General features: G+C 41.8%; 1 protein-coding gene across 5 annotated transcripts in view; it reads left to right on the plus strand.

Moving 5' to 3' along the window:
- The first annotated feature begins 1,550 nt into the window (after positions 1-1,550).
- phactr2 (phosphatase and actin regulator 2) overlaps positions 1,551-22,291 on the plus strand; it is a 35,709-nt gene continuing 14,968 nt past the window's right edge. The window contains exons 1-2 of one of the 5 annotated variants that reach the window (XM_030106860.1): positions 7,577-7,634; positions 12,599-12,731. In XM_030106860.1, coding sequence (XP_029962720.1) covers positions 7,629-7,634; positions 12,599-12,731 — 139 coding nt within the window. In that variant the 5' untranslated portion in view covers positions 7,577-7,628. Of the gene's footprint in view, positions 1,781-7,549; positions 7,635-12,598; positions 12,732-17,038; positions 17,278-22,291 lie in introns of those variants that run through there. The other 4 variants (XM_030106864.1, XM_030106861.1, XM_030106863.1 and 1 more) reach the window with 4 other exon arrangements.

Here is a 22,291-nt window from a genome sequence, read left to right on the forward strand (position 1 = left end):
AAATCTACTGCAAATATTTCTGCTTCTTCTAATATTACTGTAATAGCTATCATCTTCCGTTGTTCTTGTTGCATATGATTTTTCATCCTAATAAAAAAAGGACTATAGTCTTCTCTGGTTCTGGTTTCAGAAAAATAAATGAGAGTGAGAGCTCTGTGTTTCTCCTCTCTGTGGGTGTAAAGTATGAAATGAGCGCTGGGTGTCAGCCTGGCGTCAAACATAAAGCAAGGCACACATAGAACCGAGCGCCATCTATCGCTGAAGGGTCTGGAACTACAGGCTGCTCTCTTCCCCCGTGATGCTGCATGGACATTTTATAATTGCGTAACATTTATCTGGTGAAGAAGGAAGTCTTTGTTCGGGCAAAACTCGCCTTTTTATCGACATATCAGCAGAATGATGGAGATACAGACTTCTGAGCATGATGAGGAAACTGGAGCTGTTTAATATGCACGTGCTTTCAAAACAGGCTGCAAAATGCACATAAAGGCAGAAAGAAATTCACCTGTGGATCAGATGTGGAATGCAGTTGTGAAGAACCATCTCTTAAAATGTCAAAAATATATTTTTTCATTCAAATTACAAGGTTGATCATCATTTATTGTGAGGAAATATCAAAATACCCTCTCATGTCTGTAAATGTGCTGACACATTGTTTCACTTGTGTAGTGCATGATGAACTTTTGTAGATGGTGCATTAAAATATTATGTTTTGCATACAAACAAGAAAATGCAGCAAAATGCATTGAGGCCTATGTTCATGGGAGATATCACAGAATGATGTGTAATTAATTTAATTTAATTTAATTTAATTTAATTTAATTTAATTTAATTTAATTTAATTTAATTTAATTTAATTTAATTTAATTTAATTTGATTTAATTTAATTTAATTTTTCTTTGGGGGTGTAATGTTGCTCCTGTCTCACATTTGAGATGCCTATGTTACTGTTAAATTAAAGGAAGAGTTCAATAAATTTTCGACTAAAAATGTCACCAAACTGTCAAATCATCTAAAGATGAATAGAGGATAAAACAGGATACTAAAATTGTTTTGACTATGACAACTATCACCGCTCAACCTGCTCAGATATCTTCCACCATGGCAATTTAAACATTTTCCGCATTGCAGCCGTGCTTCAAACAGAATAAAGTGACTTAAAATGTAAAGTACAAAGATTTAAGCAATTCTTATTTGTAATATGGAAGTTTCATATATGCATCTAAACATTAATCTTAATTATTTTTGATAAAATCCGATGCCACACTCTAAGTTTATAACCTCTTTTATGTTTATTTTGGAAGTTACATGGAAATTGTGCAGAAACGTCTCTCACCATAAATGTTGCCGACCTCTTGTATAGTGCTTCTGGCTGTGTGAGTCTGGGCACATTTCAATGTGTGACTACCTACTCAACCTGTCTGTCAGAGGCAATGGGCGTCAACAAACACAAACACACACACACACACACACACACACACACACACACACACACACACACACACACACACACACGCAGGTCTGTAGCCACAGAGAGTTTTGGAGGAAGAGGAGGTGGAGGCAGCCTGTGCAGGCTCAGACTGATGCCTGTGGGGTTCATGTGAAGTGTCTTGTTTTCTGGAAGTCTCCTCTCAGGAGGTGACCATGGAAGAGGAGGGGGACTCACACCCAGAGCTGAGGACTTTCTCACAGCTGTGGCCTCTGCCCCGGTTCCGCTCCCTCAGTGACACCTCTGGGTTCCGGTCCAGGGTGCTGTTCCGACTCCGGGGGGCCTGCTCAGGTAGGACACGGCTTTTCTAATCTAGATGCTAAACTCCCAAGCAGCTCAAATCTGGATCTGCTTCATCGTTCTACAATATTTCTTTTAGTTTTACAAGTCATACCAGATGCTCAGAGAAGACATTGCCATCAAATGAGTAATAAAGAAACCATGGCTTCCTGTTCTCCTCATGAAACACAAGCCCACTCTTCCTCTGTGCCTTTTGCTTTAAATAGGCCATGCTTCTGTTTCCAATAATTCTTTAACTTCTCCTTTGTCAGTTCTTCCACATGCAGTGCAAGCAGGTTACACACAGCAGTGTTTAAATGAAGACTGGGGACACACCTGATTTGTGAATGCTTGTTGGTTTAACTCAAATGCGCGGAGATGTATTTCAGTTCTAATGAGTGATTTCAGCTAAATGACATCAGTAACTGAAAGATCTGAGCAAAATGAGCATGTGGGTGGTTAAACTCATTCTGCTATTCACTATTATTTCTTGGATTGGATGGGTAAAGAGAGAATAAACAAAGCATATTATTGATTTAAATATTGCTCAAGCTCACAAACTTTGACTGAGTTGCAGCCTAATAATCATGTTTGCTGCTCATGCCAACCAGCTCCAAGTCCTCCAGGCTACAACACATCATCGGTTCGGTAAAACTCACCTTCAATGTCAGGTTCACAGTTTTTCTGCGGCTGTTGAGCATTGACATGCTTGTGTATTGCTTCAGCGGTTTGAACCACTTCCTCCTCAGTGTCAGCCTCCTCTGCCCGAATCGGACGCCACAAATGCAGGCGTGAGGTGTAGAAATGTGCTTCAGCCTCATTCGGAGGTTTCACCGTATTTTTTATTTTCATTTTTTGTGACATCTTTGCAATGCCAGAAGATGCTGTTGGTCTCCTTGTGTTGGTTTGTCGCAGGAAGTGTCCTGTGTGTGTTTATGGCTGAGATGTAATTACAGGAAACGATTGTGGAGCAGAGCTGAAAGGAAAATAGATGTCAGAGGTATTTATGCCTCCTGACAGTTTAGATCTTAAAGGTCATGGTTAACTGTGAGTGCGCCTTGGTGTCACGCGGCCTAGTTCAACCCGACTCAGTATAACCTGAACTAACCTGCATCTGATTGATGGATGTGTTTCATATTCAATTCCTCCCTGTACATTTATTTTTATACATACATATTTGGGTTATATTCATGTAACAAACATATAAACTGAGTTAATGGCTTCATAATCATTAAAAAAAAAAAAAAACCTAAGTCCTATGTTGAGTTATTCGCTCATTTAACAGATAAGGCAACAGGGGGCGCTGTTCTACCGTTTTCCGTTCCTGCAGGGTTGTAAACATCCAGGAGGGCCAGAGTATTGCATATTTCAGATGTTTCCTTCTGCTTCATCACACATGACAGCCCCAAAAACTAACACGACCCTTCAACTTTGTAATGTTTATTTATTTTATTCCAATTCTTACAAGTTTCATAGTCATCCAGATTTGTACTGAATCAGAATAAATCGGAGTTAAACAAGGAAAAGTTCCAGAGTCAATGTAAATGAGACCTGCATTATTGATTTTCCTATTTTCAAATTCGAAAGGACAAAGGTGTATATGCATGAAAAATGTGCCTTGTAGGAATACTGGAAACATTCTTATGCAATGAAAATCCTAGTAAGTGTGCAACATGGTGCTGCAGTGGTTAGCACTCTTGCCTCACTGCAGGAATATCCATGTTTGAGTCCAGAGAGAGGCCCTTTGGGGAATACAATGAGAATTTTTATAGTCATTGTACAAAATAGCACGCCATCACAATCAGGTAAGCAATTATAGAAATGTAATCAACCAAAGAACAACACACACAGGACGATGCTTCCAGTTTCAGTAGTGTAGAGATTATTGCATGGTTTCAAAATGTCACACCAAAAGTACAACAACCCAAACACATGACCTGTTTTCCACTCTGTTTTGGCTTTAATTGACCTGCAGAAGATGAATGGAAAGATTGATTAATGTTTTTTTTTTGTGTGTGAAGGTATCCTCCTCAGAGTAAAAGTGCTTATCAATAAAGGGAATGAGCATCAACAACCCCTACATCAGATTATGCCTGCTCTAGTGAGGTTATAAGGGTATGAATTCAGTTCACAGGTGACATTACAGGTAAATATATAAATGTTTTTTTTTTTACCTACAGTGCAAATGAGATTATGTATAGACGCACAAAGCAAGGGCATATTTTGATTCAGTACATACTTGTTTCATGTTGTTGTATTTCTTAAGTATACATGTGATCTGTGTGTGTGTGTGTGTCTGTGTGTGTGTGTATGTGCCTGTGTGTTTGTTTAAAAAAAGATCTGTTGGTGAGCATGTGTAGGTTGCACTGGGTTTGCTGCTCCTAGTAAATAGCATGCTGTCCTCCAGATGGACCCTCGTAATTAGAGGTTGATATTAAGTGGAAGACATAAAATAGCGGGAGAAGATGATGAAAGGGAACACCGACGGAAAGAACAGCCAAGAAGCGTGAGGATGTGTTGAAACAAAGGAAAGCAGCATTGGACATGAAGAGGAGAGCATAGTGAGTCAACGGCGGAGAGTAAATGAGGCGGTTGAGTGGAGACAAGGAAGACTTATGAAAAGAGAGGAGAGGGGAGACGAGGCAGAAGGAGATGCAAGGGCGGGATGATTAAGGAGGAGGAGGAGGAGAGGACTGAAGAAAAGAACAGGACAACAGAGGAGTGTCAGCTTGCTGGTATATGCTGTGCTCCTTGCGGGTACTCCGCTCGAAATAACATTGATTACAGACCCTTTTAGTCTGCAATAACTACTTGTTAAAATGTACTGTAATGCAGAGAGCAGCCCTTCCTCCATCGCTGCCCACTCAGTCTGTCCTCCGCTGTTGTTTGTTGCCACTGGAACGTTTCAGGTTTTCTTCAGTCTCTGAAGATGACTTGTAATTTTGTCGCAGCGTTGATATATCATCTCCACCAACAGCTGTGGATTTTACTTTTTTTTTGTCCTCGTTTGAAGCCTTTGAAGATAAACAAGCAAATAATTCTTAATTGGAATTATTTTAAATTTCACTCATGGCATGTTCATGCAGTTCAAACCTTTTCATGTTTTCCGTGTGCACGCAAGACTTTTCTATCGCTGTTTCTGCATTTTCTTCTCACAAACCACTGACTACTGTGTTAGTTTGACCGGTTGTTGGAAATTTCACATATGACAGTTTTCTGCAACATCAGCAGGGATAGGCTTCATCTCACTGCCATTCTGAGCTAGAAAAAAGCAAATAAACAAGCTGAATGACAGTGAATGTGGTCTGTGTTTGCCAGAAAGGCTGATCCATCCATCTCCTTAGTCTGCATGGTGTTATGGGATGACCCAAGCTTCCTGATCATGGGTGAGGATGGGGATACAGACTGACTGGTAAACGGAGAGCTCAGCTCAATCGTCACCACCACAGTCGGGTGCAGTGACCGCATTTCAACAACTGCGAGTCCAAACCTGCGACTGTCACCACGATCATTCCTTCCAGCACTCGTGGAGAAAAAAAAACCCAACATAACTTTAACTCCTTCACCTGGGGAGGGTGCTCCTCTCTGCCTGGAGAAGGCGTGCCATGGACAGATGTCTATGGTAATGTCTGGTAATGTCTAACCAGATCATCTCAGTGTTGAAGCGGCTGCATACTGACCAGTGAATGCTGTTCCAAACATGGTTTGACATTACATTTGGTTGATTTGCTGGTATCCTGAGTTGCCTCATTTCACACTTTCTCGAAACACAAAATCTGATCAGAATCTGATGACTGCAAACTGAGAGATGAGTCCTCCTGTTAGATAGTTCATCAAAGCCTTTTTGTTCACTCACATTAGTTTTCAGGCGCATTTTTGTATTCTCATACTTTCAACACTGTCTGAATCTTATTTGTGAATTGTGACTCTCAGTCATTACGGGTTGATCTCACATTTAATCGTGAGAAAGAAAGGTTATGATGGTTGTTTTTCATTCCCAACCCGACCTTGAAAAGTGCAGATCTGCATTTGCTTTGTTGTGTGTCAATTTCTTTTGCGTGCCATCACGTGTGTGACTGTGTGGGTAGATGCAGTTGGAGCTGATGAGCCCGTTGTTCTTCTCTGCATCAAAAGTCAAAGTCTCACCCTCTCCCTTTCCCCTCCCTCTCCATCTGTCTTATCAGCAACTCTGTGTAGTTACTCACTAAGCCTTTAACTCTATTAATATTTGCTGAAAGTGCCTCAGCTGCAAATGAACAGGATGTTAACGTCGCCCCTCGCGGCCTCTAATAACGCTGTGTACACTGCGAGTCTGTGCACACTGCAAAGACTATAATCATATGGAGGGCTATTTAAAAAGGAGGCGAGCGACAGAAATCACAGCTTTTAAGATTGTAAGTGTAAAAGGAGAACTTAAACAAGAAGAGTCGAATATACAGTGGAGAGTGCAATAAACGTGACTGACGAGATGAAAGCGGCACTGTACAGCGCGTCTGCTGCAATGCTGTCAATCACCTGATGGTTGTATGGACATTGTGTCTGTTCTCAGTCCACATTACTCTTAAATTGTTTACATTGGCACACACACGTATACACACACACACACACACACACACACACACACACACACACACACACACACATAGTGTTTCCATTTTCTTACCACAGGCTGAGATTTACTATCAAAAAACTCTCCCACAACAATGACATGCTTTCATCTTATACAAAGGGATGGAGCATCTGCTATAAGTTGATTGGTAACCTTGTCGAGCACACAGAATACGTATTCACCATGTCGATTGGTTCTTCAGAACACTTGAAGCGGTTGATAGAAATAAATAGATGAAACAACCATCTGTCTGCTTCTTAGTGTTTCTTGCACTGTGTCTCCTTCTTTGATTTCTTCGGCTTGGATCTCTCTGCCGTTCCCTCTTGATGTTTGTGCTGAATTACTTTGTGTTGGATTAATTACAAATATCATGTTTATGATTATTCCGAGTGGAATCTCTCTGCTGTTTTTATCATGGTGCGGTCACTGTAGTGCAAGGCCTTCCAGATGTTTTCAAGCTATATTTGTTACTGTGAAAACAACCAAGGCTGGAAAATATCAGTTTATCCTCTCATCTCACACATCCAGTTTATTATTGCATGTACTGTGGCTCAGATAAGGACTCTTGTCTGAAGAAAAGAGATTTTGTTGACATCAAGATAACACCAAACAAATGTGTCCGCTTGGTGTAAATGTGTTCTGCTGAGATCAAGCTTACAGAGACAGTGAACGCCCCATCATGAATCGTTTGAATCTGATTAAAGACAAGATTTGTTTTCCAACTAGCAACATGTTCATGAGCTTAAACAAAATAGATTAAATTGCCTCCTCAAAAGGACATAAAATGTTTGGGGTTTTTTAGGTTCAGTTCTTCTCATATTCAGCTTTCTTCTTGTTTTCTGTCATTGAGGGATTTCAGCTCATGGGGCGAGTAAGAAACCTGGATGAGACAGGAGCCAGACTCGGTAGCCAGCAGGAGGAAAAACTTGACAGGCAGGGGAGATGGAGATAAATACAGGACGGGATGCAGATAGGGAGGGCGATCGAGGACCTGAGATGGAAACAAACATTAAGTTTTAATGCTCTTTATTGGAGCGAGGGGAGAGGGGAAAGGCAGGAGTGGAGAGTGAGTCGCAGACAGTGGGGAGAGACTGAGGGAAGCAGGGAGGGAGGGAAGGACGTAGAGAGAGGGGAAGGGAGGGGAGAGAGAAGATGAGAGGGAGGGAGGGAGGCAGAGAGAGGTGGTGTGTCGGGAAGAGGCAAGGATCAACTCACACTGCTGATAATTTTCCCTGGGTCAAGTCATGGAACATGACGGTGAGCCACCTCCTTGTATAATGCTTCCTTCTCTCTGTGTCCACTGTCTGTGTGACTTTCTGTGTCTGTGTTAGTGTGACTGGAGCCTGTGTTTGCACAGAGACTCTTTTCACTGCTTGTTCTCAGCTTTGTCACCTGTTTGCCAGCAATGGCTTTGAACATTAAACACACACCGAGGCTGTAAAACCCTGAGTCCGTGTTGCCTAAGTTTTTAAGCATGGGTGCATTTTCAGAGGAAAGCTCTCAGTTTATCCATCGTTTAAGTGTGTGAAATGCTCGGAATGTGCACTTGACTCAGTATTGGTGCCCTAGGTTGTTTGGGAACATGAGCTATTTATCGTTGGAGTGTTATTTGGCTGGGTGGCACTCCTCTTACTCAAGAGGAGCTCACTACTACACCCTTGATTTGTTTAATAATCTTAACATAAATACGTCTCACTATGTATAAGGCCATTCTGTAAGAGACAAAAACAACTGAAGTGTGTGTGTGTGTGTGTGTGTGTGTATGTGTGTGCAATATTTATTAGATGCTAATGCTGTAAGCAGGACATTCACATTGAGGTCTGCTGTCATCAGACAACCAGATTCCTTTTTATACAGTATTTATTGAGATTTTCCAGGTTTTCTGTAAGAGTCAACCAGATTTCTGATGTGCTGTGATGATCACAGTTGACATTTGACACTTTCATTAAAGATTATTCGCTCATGCTTATGATTCATGACCATGCTGAGTGTGTGCTTGACTTTAAAAGGAGTCATTGCTTCTGTAAGTCTGCCCCCAGCTGCATTTTAGCATTAGAGTCTCTCTGTGACCTAAAGCCATTTCTTATTGCACTGACTTATTTGTACTGAGGAAAGAAAGCTCATTAAGAGTCTAACAACCCCTGATGGGGCTGGCTGGTGTGTTAGACTAAATGACAGTGGTAGGTGGGCGCATTGTTTGGTGTATCAGTCAGTCAGAGCAGACAGGCAAGCTATATCAGGAGCTTGTTATCTAATATAGTTTAATTACTGTTTGCAGAAGTTGTCAGAACACATTAGTGTTCATTAGACAAAGCCCAAGCTACCCTATAAGCCAATAATGAAAGCCATAGATAATCTTCCTACGTTTTCACTGTCTCAGGTGAGCTTTACGGTTGTTTTCTTTGAAGAAATAAGACTGAGGATCAAATGTGTACAGAACAAATTATTGTTGTTGTGATTTTGTGAGCGCCTGTTTTGCAAGGCAAAGCAGTGCCTGCCAGTGTGCACGCTTGCAGAAATGACGTGTATGCATATGCTGTGGATCGTTTGGTTGTCTGCATGTTGAATGCCAGATTTATATCTGTGTGTCCTGGACACTATGTGAGGTAAACCTGAAAATGAACTTGCACATATATGTTTGATTTAAAGCAACTGGGGTTTGCACTTGCAGTCTGCACTGTGTCATGATACGTTGGACTCTTTGGATTTGCTGACAGCTCATCAAGCTCTGCCCTCAGGGCTCCTCAAGTTAAAAAGAAGTGCCTCTTGCAGTAGATCTACAACACATTTGTGAATTAGAACTATTCCTGTTTGGTTTGATGTTGACACTTGCCTGGTAAAACAACATATTTGCAGATTGACATATTCATCTCCTTGTTTGACAGGTACTGCAGTTGCACGAATAAAGAGAACTATCCTCATGTGACTTTAGTGACTCACTGAACGATCTTTCTCTGTCTTAACTTCACAAAGGAGAACCGGTATTAATTTAGCTTATCTGGTAACAAAATCTGTTTACGTTAGCTGTTCTCCTACTCCGGTATCCATCTGCGGAACCTGCATTTAATGTGCCAGAGGAATGAACAGACACCCAAGTCCAGACCTTTTCAGCCACACTCCAGTGAAACAAACCTCAGTGTGTTAGTTAAAGCTCGCTGGACAGTGGCCAAAGCAACCATCATCAGCCAGTGGCAGTCGCCTTTAGAACAGCCCCACAGCAGAGGAAACACGGCAGATGTGCAGTTGTTTTTGTAATAGCCAGCTGCCCTCATAAATCTGAGCAGATATGACTTCATGTAGTTACAGTAGCATACGTGTTGAAATAAATGCTGGTTTGTTTACTCTTTGTGCCTGCTGTCCTCTTTTGACCTCCCATCACGCCTGTCTAATGCAGTCAGGCTCTTTCTTTCATTTTTTTGTGCAGCTGCTCTTATGTTTTTCTCTGCCACCGGACCCAGAACGATCAGAATCAATCTTTCCGTCTCTTTTTGTCCCAATCGCTGTCTCCAGCTATTTCTATCGTCTGCCTCTCATGAGCCGGCTTTCTCTTAAGCTCTCTGGTTGCCTGTCTGGCAGGATGTCAATTATTGATTTATACAGGCAACATTTTAACAGTGATGGCAGCTTATGGGTTGTGCCAAACAGAATACAACAAACAGGAGATCAGGTTTCATATGAGCAGGGTTGTGGATGGAAAGAGGAACAAAACAACAGAAATAAGTGTAAGTCTGTGCAGTAAATATAATATCAAATATGCACACTTTTGGCGAGTCCAGCCAGGAGCACTGGACTCAAACAAGCTGTCCAATGTTAAATTCTGATTTTTATTGACAGCAGCCATATGCTGCACTTCCGTGTCCCCACAGGTGAGCAATAAACGTCAGCCAGTGATTTATATTTCAAGGCTACACTGCAAAATCCACAAGATAGCCAGACTTTGAGTTTAATGCATTAAAATCGTACATCCACATCAAAGTAAACGCTGACGTGAAAGCCGCATCACACTTGCCTGGGGCGGAAAAGATGCTATCTTGATAAAAGAGGAATCTCACATAATATAAGGGAAACTGTAAATGGTTAAACTGTGACATCTGTGGCGCATGTGACTTAAATGTCATTTTGAGTTTCCGCTGTACAGAGGGCATAAGGCAGGCCTGTGCAGTAGAAATGGATGCATGAACCAAATAAACTAATTATAAATACCACGTTTACACCACTTGTTGTATTTTGTTCTCAGCATGATTGTGTAGTGAAGAAACGCAAATGTACGTAAATCACTTTCATTAATTTATTAAATGATTTTAATTCTGAATAACTACACATTTCATCCAACAGGTAAAAATGATAATAGGCACCTGTGTCAGATGTATGTATGTACTGGCCTCGCCCTGAAATAAGCCTTGTAACCCACGTATAACTATACCTAAAGCATATAGCATTGAATATTCCAGGTAAATGAGCAATGGCGTGTAATATTCTGCAGATTTATTCAGGAGACTCTCTCAAACTTTAAAAACCTGTCCAAAACTGGAGAAAGATGGTTTCCTCTTGGCTCAGATTGCTGTGCTTGTATAACAGATCCTGTTCCTTGCTGAGTCACACTTCACTGTTATGACAGTTTGCAGTCTGAATCATGATGCTCGTACGGAGATGTCCGGTCTGTAACTCTTGAAAAGGTTAGTTAGTTTGTGACACAGAACATTTGCAAGTGTAAAAACTAGTACTTTGCATCAGAGATTTCTCCTCTTTTATTTAATATACGATCACTGTCATTCATGTTGAACTATGACAAGTATGATGAGCGCGTATCTATGTAGAAATTATATTTAATAATTAAATTACATGAAGGACAGAACAGCTCTAAAAAGTAGCACTTAAACAATTATTCTCTAGGTTCTGCTGAGGCTACTGTTTAATATTTGATGACTCTCTTCCTTTCTTCTGGCCTCTGTCCTGCTTCACCTCTCCTGTTTCTTGTTCGGTTGTTCCGGTCAATGGAAAGGTCAGGCTCCCTCGGTTGATTTCTGTTATTTAGTGTCACTACAAGTAAGAACCCTTTCCCCTGAAAGTGCTACCTTGACATACGATTTCTCACACTAGAAAAGGTGTCCTCTTGGCTGTGAATATACTCCAGACGATCCCCCCCTTTTGTATATTGCACTCTTGTACAGATTTACAGTAAAAGCATCAGATTGATCGAGGCTAAATCCAGAGGGAGCTTTTCCCCGCATTTGATCTGTGACTGTCAGAGACGTATAAAGATGTAGGAAAGGTTTCAAGCACTCGCAGTCATTGGGGAAATCATTCGCATGGTGCAGCGGACGGTGCTTTTGACTGCAAAGCATGTGGAGAGTGCAGGCTAACATGCTTTTCTTGTCAATACTCGGGTCAACTACAGTTCTTCGAACATACAAAAAGGAAGTGAATGCAGCAGTATGCCAAAGGATGCTCTGATCATCACGACACAACACACAACACAATCCTCTGCTGGCCGTGTCAGTAACCTGATCTCAATCTGATTGCTGAAGATAAAAATACAGACAGCAAGCTACAGAACTGAAGGCAACTCCAAAAACCGTGAGCATCTTCAGCAAAAAACACAGAGTTTACTGATGGCTGTGACTCTGAAGTCAAATTCAATTTTGAAAGAGGTGTTTCATTTTGATTTCAGATGTGTCATGTTGGGTTGTTGTGACGTTATGTGTTACATCAAGCAGGGCTGTGGTCCTATAACAAGAAAGTAAAGTACGTTAAAAAAAACAACAGTGCTTGTTCTGTTTCAGCTTCTGAAACATATATGGTAACAGGTTGCAAAAAAAGCATGAAATAAAACATATAAACATGTAAAAAAAAAAAAACTGTCAGTCACATTGACTGGAAACTGTGTATGATAAACAGCATGTAGGGACACTCTGTACTGACAGATGACACTTCACTCTGCATTTCAGATGTGGTCTAGTTATCTTTGAATCTTCCTTTGATTGCTTATTTTCCGTTTACAAATTGCGCCTGTGCATGTTGCTGCACGGAGGCATGGTGTTGCAGCGGCACCAGCTCAGCTGTCGTGGTCTGAACTCGCTGGCTGATTGAGCCCTGTGGAGTTTGCATGTTCTCTCTGTGCCTGCATGGGGTTTCTTTGGGAAATCCAGCTTCTGCCCACAACCCAAAGACCTGCCTGTCCACTGAGACTGCGCCAGTATTTGTCTGTCTTTCCGTGTCAGCCCTGTGATGGACTGCCTACCTGTCCAGGGTGCACCATGCCTCTTGTCTCGTGTTGGCTGGGAAAGGCTCCAGCTACCCACAACCCTAGTCTGGATAAAGCAAATGCAGGAGAAGAATGGATGCCTTGTTCTGGTAGGTTTTGAAAGCATCCATTTTGTGTTTTCTCATCTCTCAATCTAAGGTTTTGATTCTTTGCAGCAGATGTGCTGCAATAAACAAGGATGGCACAACACTAATGAGAAATCCAACATCTTCTCATGAGCAAAGAAAGATATTCCATAGAAATGAGCTGCAGGACGCACTGCACAGACCAGCAGTGTCATTTCTGTGCATCGCATGAAGCTTTCAACAAGTTTCAACATGCATTTCTTTGAGAAAATGACGTTACTTCCAGTCAATGCTAACAAAGTCATATCCCTCCGTTAACTTCTTAAAGTACCTCATCCACCCGTTCTGTCTTCATCCTCCTCGCTGCCTTCCTTCCTGTTCAATTAGGATCCTCCATTTGATTCAGTAATGACAGGCCTGTAACGCTGCAGCCGTGCAAGCAGCTCCCACTTGGCGCTCTTATAATCTTGATTTTGACGTTTAGAAAAAGCTCTGTTGTTAAAAATAATCACAGATTAAGTTTTAGCATGGCATTCAAAATCTGAGAATAAGGAGAATTACGAAGAAAAACGCAGCCGGTCATATGATTTCATTGACTGGTGAGATCTGAATACTCGACTTTATTTAGGCCGCCTATCTCTTGCTGCACGGACATGCCAAGTTAACTTTGCTTAAAGGTCACTGCTGGCTTTGATTCTGCTCTGCAGCAATCCATACTAAACAATGATCTCTACTTTAAATGCTTAGACTGTTAGTGACTTCAGAGTGTGTAATGACTTAGGGGAAGAACAAGGTTTTGCTTTAATGCGAACCTAAAGAATGAAAGAGCTTTCTGGTAAATGGGCTGTCATCATCTCAGATCTTCTTCACACTAGATGGCAGTGTTGTCCCAAATGGAGACTCATTTCACTTCCAAATGAGGCAATATTGATTTGCTCATGTTACACTGGAAGTCTTCCTGTGTCAGGCTGTGTGCTGCAAGTTTTCAACTGACACTCTGTCGACAGATGACGACCTGAGCTCCCTCTGTCTCACACACACACGCACGCACACACACACACACACACACGAGCCCAAGGCACAAGTGTTTGGCTTGGTGTGACACAGTCGTCAGTGAGCGCTGACGTTAAACAAAGCTCCAGTTGAAGGATTTTGTGGACACGCTGACAAATACGACTGGTTTTGAACTCTTTCGACCCACTGTCCGCCGGGTTCAGGGTTTCCTGTCGTCTCATTCTCCATCGTAATAAATTGGCTCCGGGGCAGAGCTTACTGTACTCACTGTCCTCTGGGGCCGTGGACACTGTCCAGACGCTGGCCTGATTTATTCATTATGTACTCAAGTTAAATATACTGTCGAATCTCATGCCTGCTCCCATAAATATCTTTCAGTGATACATTTTAATAGCTAAATTATGTAAAACTGTGGAATGTGTTTGATTCAGACACCTTACAGATTACTCAAGCAATCAATTACTTCATAATAGGTTTCCTGATACTTGGCCTTATTCTCAATGCTTCAAAGCTTTTTTTTAAAATGATGAGGTTTTCTCTTTGTGCTAGGCAGTAAAGGAGCAGATCATTTGGTTAAAGATGCTGCATGGTCTAGTAGTGGCCCTCTTGCCTCACAGTGTGAAATCCCTGGTTTGATGTGTCTTCTCCTCAGTTACTCCAGTTTCCTCATACAGTCCAAGAACATGAGTTTGAGATCAGTTGGTGACTAAAAATAGGCGTTACCGTCTCTTTTTCTGTGCTCGGGTCCATCGTGTACCCAGAGTGTAGCGTGACTTCAGCTGGGATCAGCTCCAGCGCTCTACGAGACAATGTGCCATAAAGGTTTATTGCTCTCGAGGTGATTCTACAGCTGACAGGATCATTTATGTCTGTATGATATCATTTTGTAATAGATTGTTCCATTTGAACATGTTCATTTTTTAATAATGTGACTGTGAAGTTCGAAGCAAATATTGCATTATTACCAAAGCATCCTGTCAGTTAGATGTCAGTCATAATTGTCAGTTATATTTTAGTGCACCATCCCTTTAAGGTAACACATACTGTGCATCAGCTGGCCAGCAGCCATTTTACCTCATCCGTGACACCAGGATAAACCGAGGGAAATCTTTTTCTCCTCAGTGATGCCAAGTCATCCAGACTCTGAGGCTGCAAAGCTCGTCTCCTCTTGGATGATGTTCCAGTGTTGGTATGCAGTGTTTTTTCTATTGTTGGGTGTTCTTCTCCAAACAATTCAACCTCAGTTTCATCAGTTCACAAGACCTTTCCCCCCGTAGCCCTGCCGATTATGAGGGCTCTTCTGTGCAGCAGTTACTCTGAGCTTCCTTAGCTCATTATTTCTGTGTTGTTCTATTTTTTTTTTTACAGTCAGCTGGGTGCTCAGTTCTGAGAAGCACATCTAATGCACTTAGTCTTTCTGTATGGGCAGTTTGTTGAACTGAAAGTCTGTGATTACTGGATAACCTTTATGAACTTTGTGCAAACTAACAGTTCTTGGTGGCAAGATCTTCACGTGTTAACATCAAGAAAACACTTGTCATGAAATGAAAATAGGCCTTCAAATTAACAAATGAATGCTGAGTGTGATCACACAGTTCCTCCTTTTTGTTTGACCTTCTAAATTTCAGCCTGAATATTAGGAGTAGGCACTTTTATAAGCCGTTTTGATAATAAACTGACAGTATTACTGTTTAGTCAGCAAATTCACGGATGAATTAAAAGTTACGGTAATTGTTAGATTAATAACTGACGGCTACATTTAGCTATATCTCTTACCACAGCTGTCGCCCCCCAGTTTTTATCAGAGTGGTCTATTTTTGGATATTTGCTTTCAGGTCAGAGCCACACACTGTTTACACACGAACAAGCTTGTTTATGTCTTTAAATACCATTACAAATCAGTTTACACCAGTAGAAGAAGCATTCAGATCATTTAGTCATGTAGCACACCGAGGTTAAAAATAGACACTTTGCAAGCTGGTCCAACAGACAGACCTGTTTGTCAATGTGTGATGAACAAGATTACTCAGTAAAATAGTGTGTAGTGGAGTGTGAGTGTGTTTTTTCATTTTACTCTTGTGGTATATGGAGATTTTGAAACCACAAGTCCGTATTCTGGTGGGGCCATGAGATGATCAGTGGAAGAAGAACAAGAACAATGTGTTTAAAAATCAATCTGAAATGAGTGTTCAAATTATTTAAAACATGAATCTCTTGGTACTTATTGATCACTGTAGAGGTAGGCGTAGCTGTTATTCAGGTAGGTCTTAATCATCAATAAAGGGCTGCAGTGGGGCAGCACGTTTCCCTCAGTGACAGTTACCTTGGTTTGGTTGGGGGCTTTGGGGCTTTTCTGTGTGTCATTTATGTTTGTTCGGGTTTGGGTTTTCCTTCAACTCGGACTACAGTTGACTAGTATCATTAAGTAATGCATCTTCTGAGAAATCCCCTTTACATTTCAGTTTTATGCATACACCTCACACTTTCCCTGTAATGTATTGCCCATGCCTGTGCTCTAAAATACATGTGTACTACTGGAAATGAGGTGGTAGCGCAATGACTGTCACCTCTCCTGACCTGCCATTTCCCAAAACGGTCCAATCTGTATTCTAAAACAGCCAGGAAAGCTGGAAGCGCTAAAAAAGAAAGAAGATGAAGACTTAAAAAAATTGTGGAATAGCTTAATTGAAACTATTCTAAAAATAATAATAATAATAATGAAAAACTGAATAAATAAGTAAATAAATAAATAAATAAATAAATAAATAAATAAATAAATAAATAAATAAATAAATAAAAATAAGGCATACATTAAAAAAAAAAGGCCACATGGTGGTGCAGTGGTTAGCACTTGTGCAAAAAAATCAATCTGTCTGTCAAACCAATTTACAAATGATTTTACTATATTAATTTGTTTACATGTGTCTGTTTATTCTTTACTGAGCCATCATTTTGATCATGATTGATTCAGAGGAGCAGGTATTCTCAGACCGGTGCACTCTTTATTTATGGTCTGTGGCAAACTGGTCCTTCCAGTTTTCCTGGTGCAACATTTTGCAAAATAGATTCAACAGGCTGAGAGAAAATCAATCAATCAAAAAGATGTCATCGCTTGCATCTTTTGAATTACTGCAGGAGGGATGAGACCGGCCATGTAGCACAGATCAGTGTGAAGTTGGGGGTGTTGGACCCTGTTACCCTTTGACCCCAAGCAGCGCCTGTAATCTGCATGGAGGAATGAGAGGCATTTTTCAGCTGCTGGCTGGAGGAGGAGGAGGAGGAGGAGGAGGAGGAGGTGGGAGGGGAAGTTACTACGTAGTAGGGACCCAGTCAGTCAGTCAGAGTGAGTGAAGCAAGTTTCCAGCGACTCAGCCATCACGGCCTGAAACTTCTTCCCCCCTCACTGAGATGCACGCGCCGCGCGGCAGAGGACGGGGTTTATGCCGGGATAGAAGGCCGTGGTAGCGGGTCGGCGGCGGGGTCGGGGGGGGGGACCCGGTGCCCGCGCTGAATATGGGTCAGACCGCCGTGTCCGCCGTGTCCCAGTCTGCGAGCGGTGAGTGCGCGTGAATGTGTGCATACATATGTGTGTGTTTGTGCGCGCGCGTATACGTGCAGACTCCCTTCCTCTTGACTGTCTCTCACACTCAATCCGCTATCTTTATTCAGGAAGTGTGCCGCTTCTGCGCTTTCTGTATTTTCTTTTTCGCCTTTCTGTGGAGGAGAGGGAAAAGAAACCAACTTTTGGCGCAAACAAATGTCGCGGTAAAATTAATCCCCGGTGTCTGCTTCTAAATGTGTCGCTGGCTGTGCTAAACAGCTGCTGTAAAAGTAGTCAAACAGTGTTCTGGCTGCAGTGTTGTATAACCGGAGAGCCGCTCATAAGGCTGCATTGTTGCCTCTGGGTGATAAAGACTTTATGTATTTAGCAGCCAGTTTGACATGAGTCCAGATGAGCTGATTAGTTGTTGTTTTCTTTGTTTTTTTCCCCCCTTCTTTCTTTTTTCCTCAACCAGCTTCTTTTCTAGCTTTTGGTTTCACAGATTGTGAGGACTAGTCTGAGCTCAGTGTAATTTGCATTTAAATCATGGTCAAGGGCAAGATGAAGGCCAAGTCTTCTTTATGTTGCATTACTGAGTTTGAGACTTCATTTTCATAAAGCTGTAGACTGAGCTAAAAGTGATGCTGGAGCTCCTCATAAGGCTTGAACTGAGGGTCTTATCAGATTATCAATCAGCTCAGTCTTTATAATCTTCAATATAACCAACCTGAAGTATTTAACAACAACCTAAGAGGTGAATTAGTTTACATGTCATTCATTCAGTTTATCCAGTGGCATTGAGAGGCCAGCCCTTCCTCGTGCCTAAAAAGCTTCATTGGAGTCAAAGCAGGAGAAAACTGTGGGTCTGAGGATGTCGTTTTCCTGGATGATCTTAATTCTCACTAATTATTGTAATAAAAAGATGTATTTGCAATACTGCGACTTCCTTTGTTACACATAAGTTTTTTTAATCACTGAATTTGCTGTAAGTAGAGTGGATGTAAAGTAAACTCTTGAAATAAGCTTTTGTGCTAAACAGAAAGCCTCTATTGAACACAGTGAGTGTTTTGCTTTTTATTATGTAATAGTTGCTCACGTCCACACACTACTCCTTAAGTCAATCATTTCAGTGGCTTGGAACAAACAGTGTAAGAAATTGCTTTCGATGCCTTCCATAGTCATGTTTGATATGAGATAAAGAGACCGATCAGTGCCAATAAACTCTCACAAAAGCCACAATTAAACTACAGAAACCATAAAAGCAGGGATTAACATATCTGCAAGGTTGGATACAGAGAGTAAGGTACAAGATCAAAACCAAAACCCTCTCCTCAGTTAATTCATATTTTCTGGGAAACCCCCTTTTCTAATCTCACCTATCTGAAAGTGACAACATCAACATTTGTACGAGTCAGAGAGCAGAGAAGCAAGCTTGTAACAAACAGGAAGATCAGTGGTTCAAATAACTGACCAGCAGAAGATTTCACTGAGGCTTATCTCCCACCCTAATCACCTTTATCCCGGCTACTGTGGGCCCTTGAGCAAGGCAACTAATATTTGGCCCGAAGTGTAACACGCAAATAATGTAGCTTTTTCATATATACCAGGAAATAATAATATTGCGTTTTAAGGCAGCGAGGTACAGGAAATGACACAAGACTCAGGAAGAAAACTGAAGTGGGCCATTTTTATGGCGCTGTCAGCATTTATGAAAAGTGAAGCACATGACTGTTGTAGCACATTTTAGTAAACATGCAGAGCAATCCCAGGCCATTTTAATGATATACACTCCCTGCATAATTGCATTACAGGTTGCATAATGACGTTGCGGTGTGCCTTAAATGCTGAATCTACATTCCTGGGAGAAGGAGGGGAAGTGTGTCAGGATCTTATTGAAACATCATTAGCATAAGACTGATATCCTCCAAGCCCCCGAGTCTTCTGACAGCAGTTACGACTGTGCTCTGAGACACAGGCGAGCTGCAGCTTCCTGTTTGGTTTTTCCTGTAGCCTGTTGCTCTTGAGCCAATCCGGGCTGCTCAGTCCCGCGAGTATCATGAGTATCATGCTGTGCTTTGCTTCTACGGCGTTCGTTGGAGGAACGTTTGGAAGAAATGACCCAAGTGTTGAAACTGCAGCCAATGCCCAGTGTGGCCCCTCCCGCCCCTCCACTCCAGCACCTCTCATTCACCGTCATCTTTCCGTTTACTCTTCCTGCCGTCTTCTTTCCCACATTTTCTTTTGTTCAGTGTCCGTCCACTTCTCCCCATTTTTCTCACTTTGTCTCCTCTTTTGTCTCTTTTTCTTTTTCCCTCTTTCTCCCCCTCCATCCCTCTTCCTCTGCGGATGACGTCAGCTTCTTCCCTCCCCGGTGACTTGCAGTGAAGGAAGGAAGCCTCTCCCTTTCCCCTCCTCCTCAACACATGTTCCTGCTATAACTTCTGTGAAAAGCTGCGGCGGCTTAGTCACAATACATTGCTGTCATCCTTAAACTGTAGGGGGCAAATAAACCTCGCTGAAAGCCATTTTGATGATAAATGCCGTATGGGGTTTGAATATAAAAATATATATATGATTTAATTCAGTGGGATTGTACGGTGGTGTAGTGGTTAGCCCTCTCACGTCACAGCAAAAAGTTCCACTTTTTGAGTCCAGTGTTTATTTTGTGTACCGAGTTTGCATGTTCTCCCTGTGCAGGCTTGAATTTTCTCTCTGGTTTCTTTCCATTGTACAAAAACGTGTTTTTATGTTTGCCGCAGTTGTTTCAGTGTACGCCTCACTTCAGCTTTTCCTGTGGCTTACTACAATCCGCATAGAATAGTGCGAGTGTGTGTTGCTCATGCTTTAGGTTCCTCCTGCTGTCTGTACTCATGTTAGATCACTGTGTTTGTCGATCCAGAGTTGTGAGCTGGGCGGGTTGACAAGAACATACAGAAATGTTTTCTGAAGTGACGCCCCTTAAAAAAAGAAAAGTGTCACATACTGCAGTTGGAAAAACTGACTAATAGCATGACAGACCTACGGTTAAAATGTGGTTGTGGCTTAATGAGTGATAACGGCTGGCGAAAGATCACGGTGACCTCAATTGCAATGGCTGTTGTTATGAATCGTTGGCTTGTTGACAGTGGTAATCATGTTAATGCCTTGAATGTGAAATTTTAAGATACTTTATCGATCTGCTTGGGGGAAGTCATTCTATTCATACTTTCCTTTACTATCGTCAGCGGGAGCAGCAGGGCAGCTGATGCAGATCAACCCAGGGATTCAAACCAGAATACGTACTCCCACATGCTTGCTTCCCTGACATCTCCGGTGTATTCACGCCCCCTGACTGTCTCCACACATGGATGTGCAACAAGTGCCTGTTTTCTTCCATCACAAGCTGCAGGTTTCTCTTTACGGGCTCAGCAGTGACTCCTTAAGTTCTCCAAAACACAACAATATAGGCCTCAAAGGTCGGTTCTTGATAGCTACAACATTTCAAATGAGATCGGTCACAAATGACTTGATTTGTACTTGAAGTATTTTGAAATACAGCTCCGGGAAATGTCACATTGTGCTTTACTGTGGTGAAATCGGCTCATTCTCAAAGAATTTCCCTCTGGGATTAATACAGCTATTCTATTCTATTTTATTCTTTAAAAAAACTAACCAATTTGACTTGAATCTGACAAAAAGAGAGCAAAATGCTTCAAACACACAGGCAAAAAACAACTGACCCTGTGGTTGAAATATTCTCTTAAGAATAAAAGTGACAATCCACTGAAATACAAACTGAATTGTACCCTTCATTGACTTAAGCATGGTTTCAAATTTCTGTCGTACAGAATGTGTGTTGGGTTTAAAATAAGTTACACAAAAGCAAACAAGAAGTCTGCAACAGAAGACAGGAAAGAAGGCACCAAAGTGCGTTGCTCTAGTCAGTCAGCTGCAGAGCCGGGGGGGATATTTAAAGAACTGCCTCTGAGTGATGGGCCGTGATTGGTCATTAATGATAGTCCATTACCGAACAGGACGACAGCCAAAAGGTGGCAATGAGGACACACATACGTTTCCTCTAAACACTAAACACAGAGTGCGATTGGTTCCAGCCAGTGTATTGTTTATTGTAATACCAGTTTGTTTCACATGATGGTCTGGTGAGTTACTGCAGCATCTTGACCCCTTCACGGGAGAAGAAGAAACGGCTTGTTCTGTTAGAAAGACGAAGTAAAGTAGTTGTTCTTTTAACTTCCACTTTTCCCCTTCCTTTGTATCTAAACTAAACAATAATTCTCTTTTCTCTGCAAGCGAGCGGTCTGTCCATTGTCACTGACCCGTTCCCACTGGTTTTAGTCGTGGATCCAATGGTGCTGATAATCACTGGCGCTGATTTTCCCATCATTAGTTGCACAAAGCAGCTGGTGAAATGCACCTATTGTTGTGATTTGATATCAGCACAGGAACAGGAAATGAGAGTGTGTGTGTGTGTGTTTTAGAGAGAGAGGGAGAGAGAGCGAGAGAGAGAGAGAGATAAATTGATGTCTAGGGAGAACATGCTTGGGGCTCTGTTCTGCACTTTTCCATGTCCTCTTTTTAAATTTCCATGTTGTATAAGTCCACACTGAGTGTTTTTTGCTCAGCAGGCACAGTCAAAAGAAGAGCGAACTGTGGTTGAGGGAGCGTTAGGATCGAACAGTTTTGTTTCTTCTGCTAACAGTCATTTTACACGGTGTACTTTCACAAAAGGAAAGGGCTTCAGTAATGACTTCCGTTTTTTGTGTTGATGTTTGACTTTTGGAGGCTCAGATCAGCCCTCTGCAGACCACGGAGTGCTTCGACGCCCTGGAGTTGAAGCACAATATACCAGTCTAGGCGTCTTGCGGGATATTCGGACACAGTCTTGATGAAACTGTGTCGAAACGTTTAGACTCGTGTCCACCCATCAGTGCCTGTTATCCTGCAGATAGCCAACATCATCTAATGTGAGCATCAACAATCTCAGTGCTCACGCTAATGAGAGCCATCCAATCAGCAGGATATTGATTGT

Source organism: Salarias fasciatus, chromosome 13, assembly GCF_902148845.1.
Source record: "Salarias fasciatus chromosome 13, fSalaFa1.1, whole genome shotgun sequence".
Lineage (NCBI taxonomy): Eukaryota > Metazoa > Chordata > Actinopteri > Blenniiformes > Blenniidae > Salarias > Salarias fasciatus.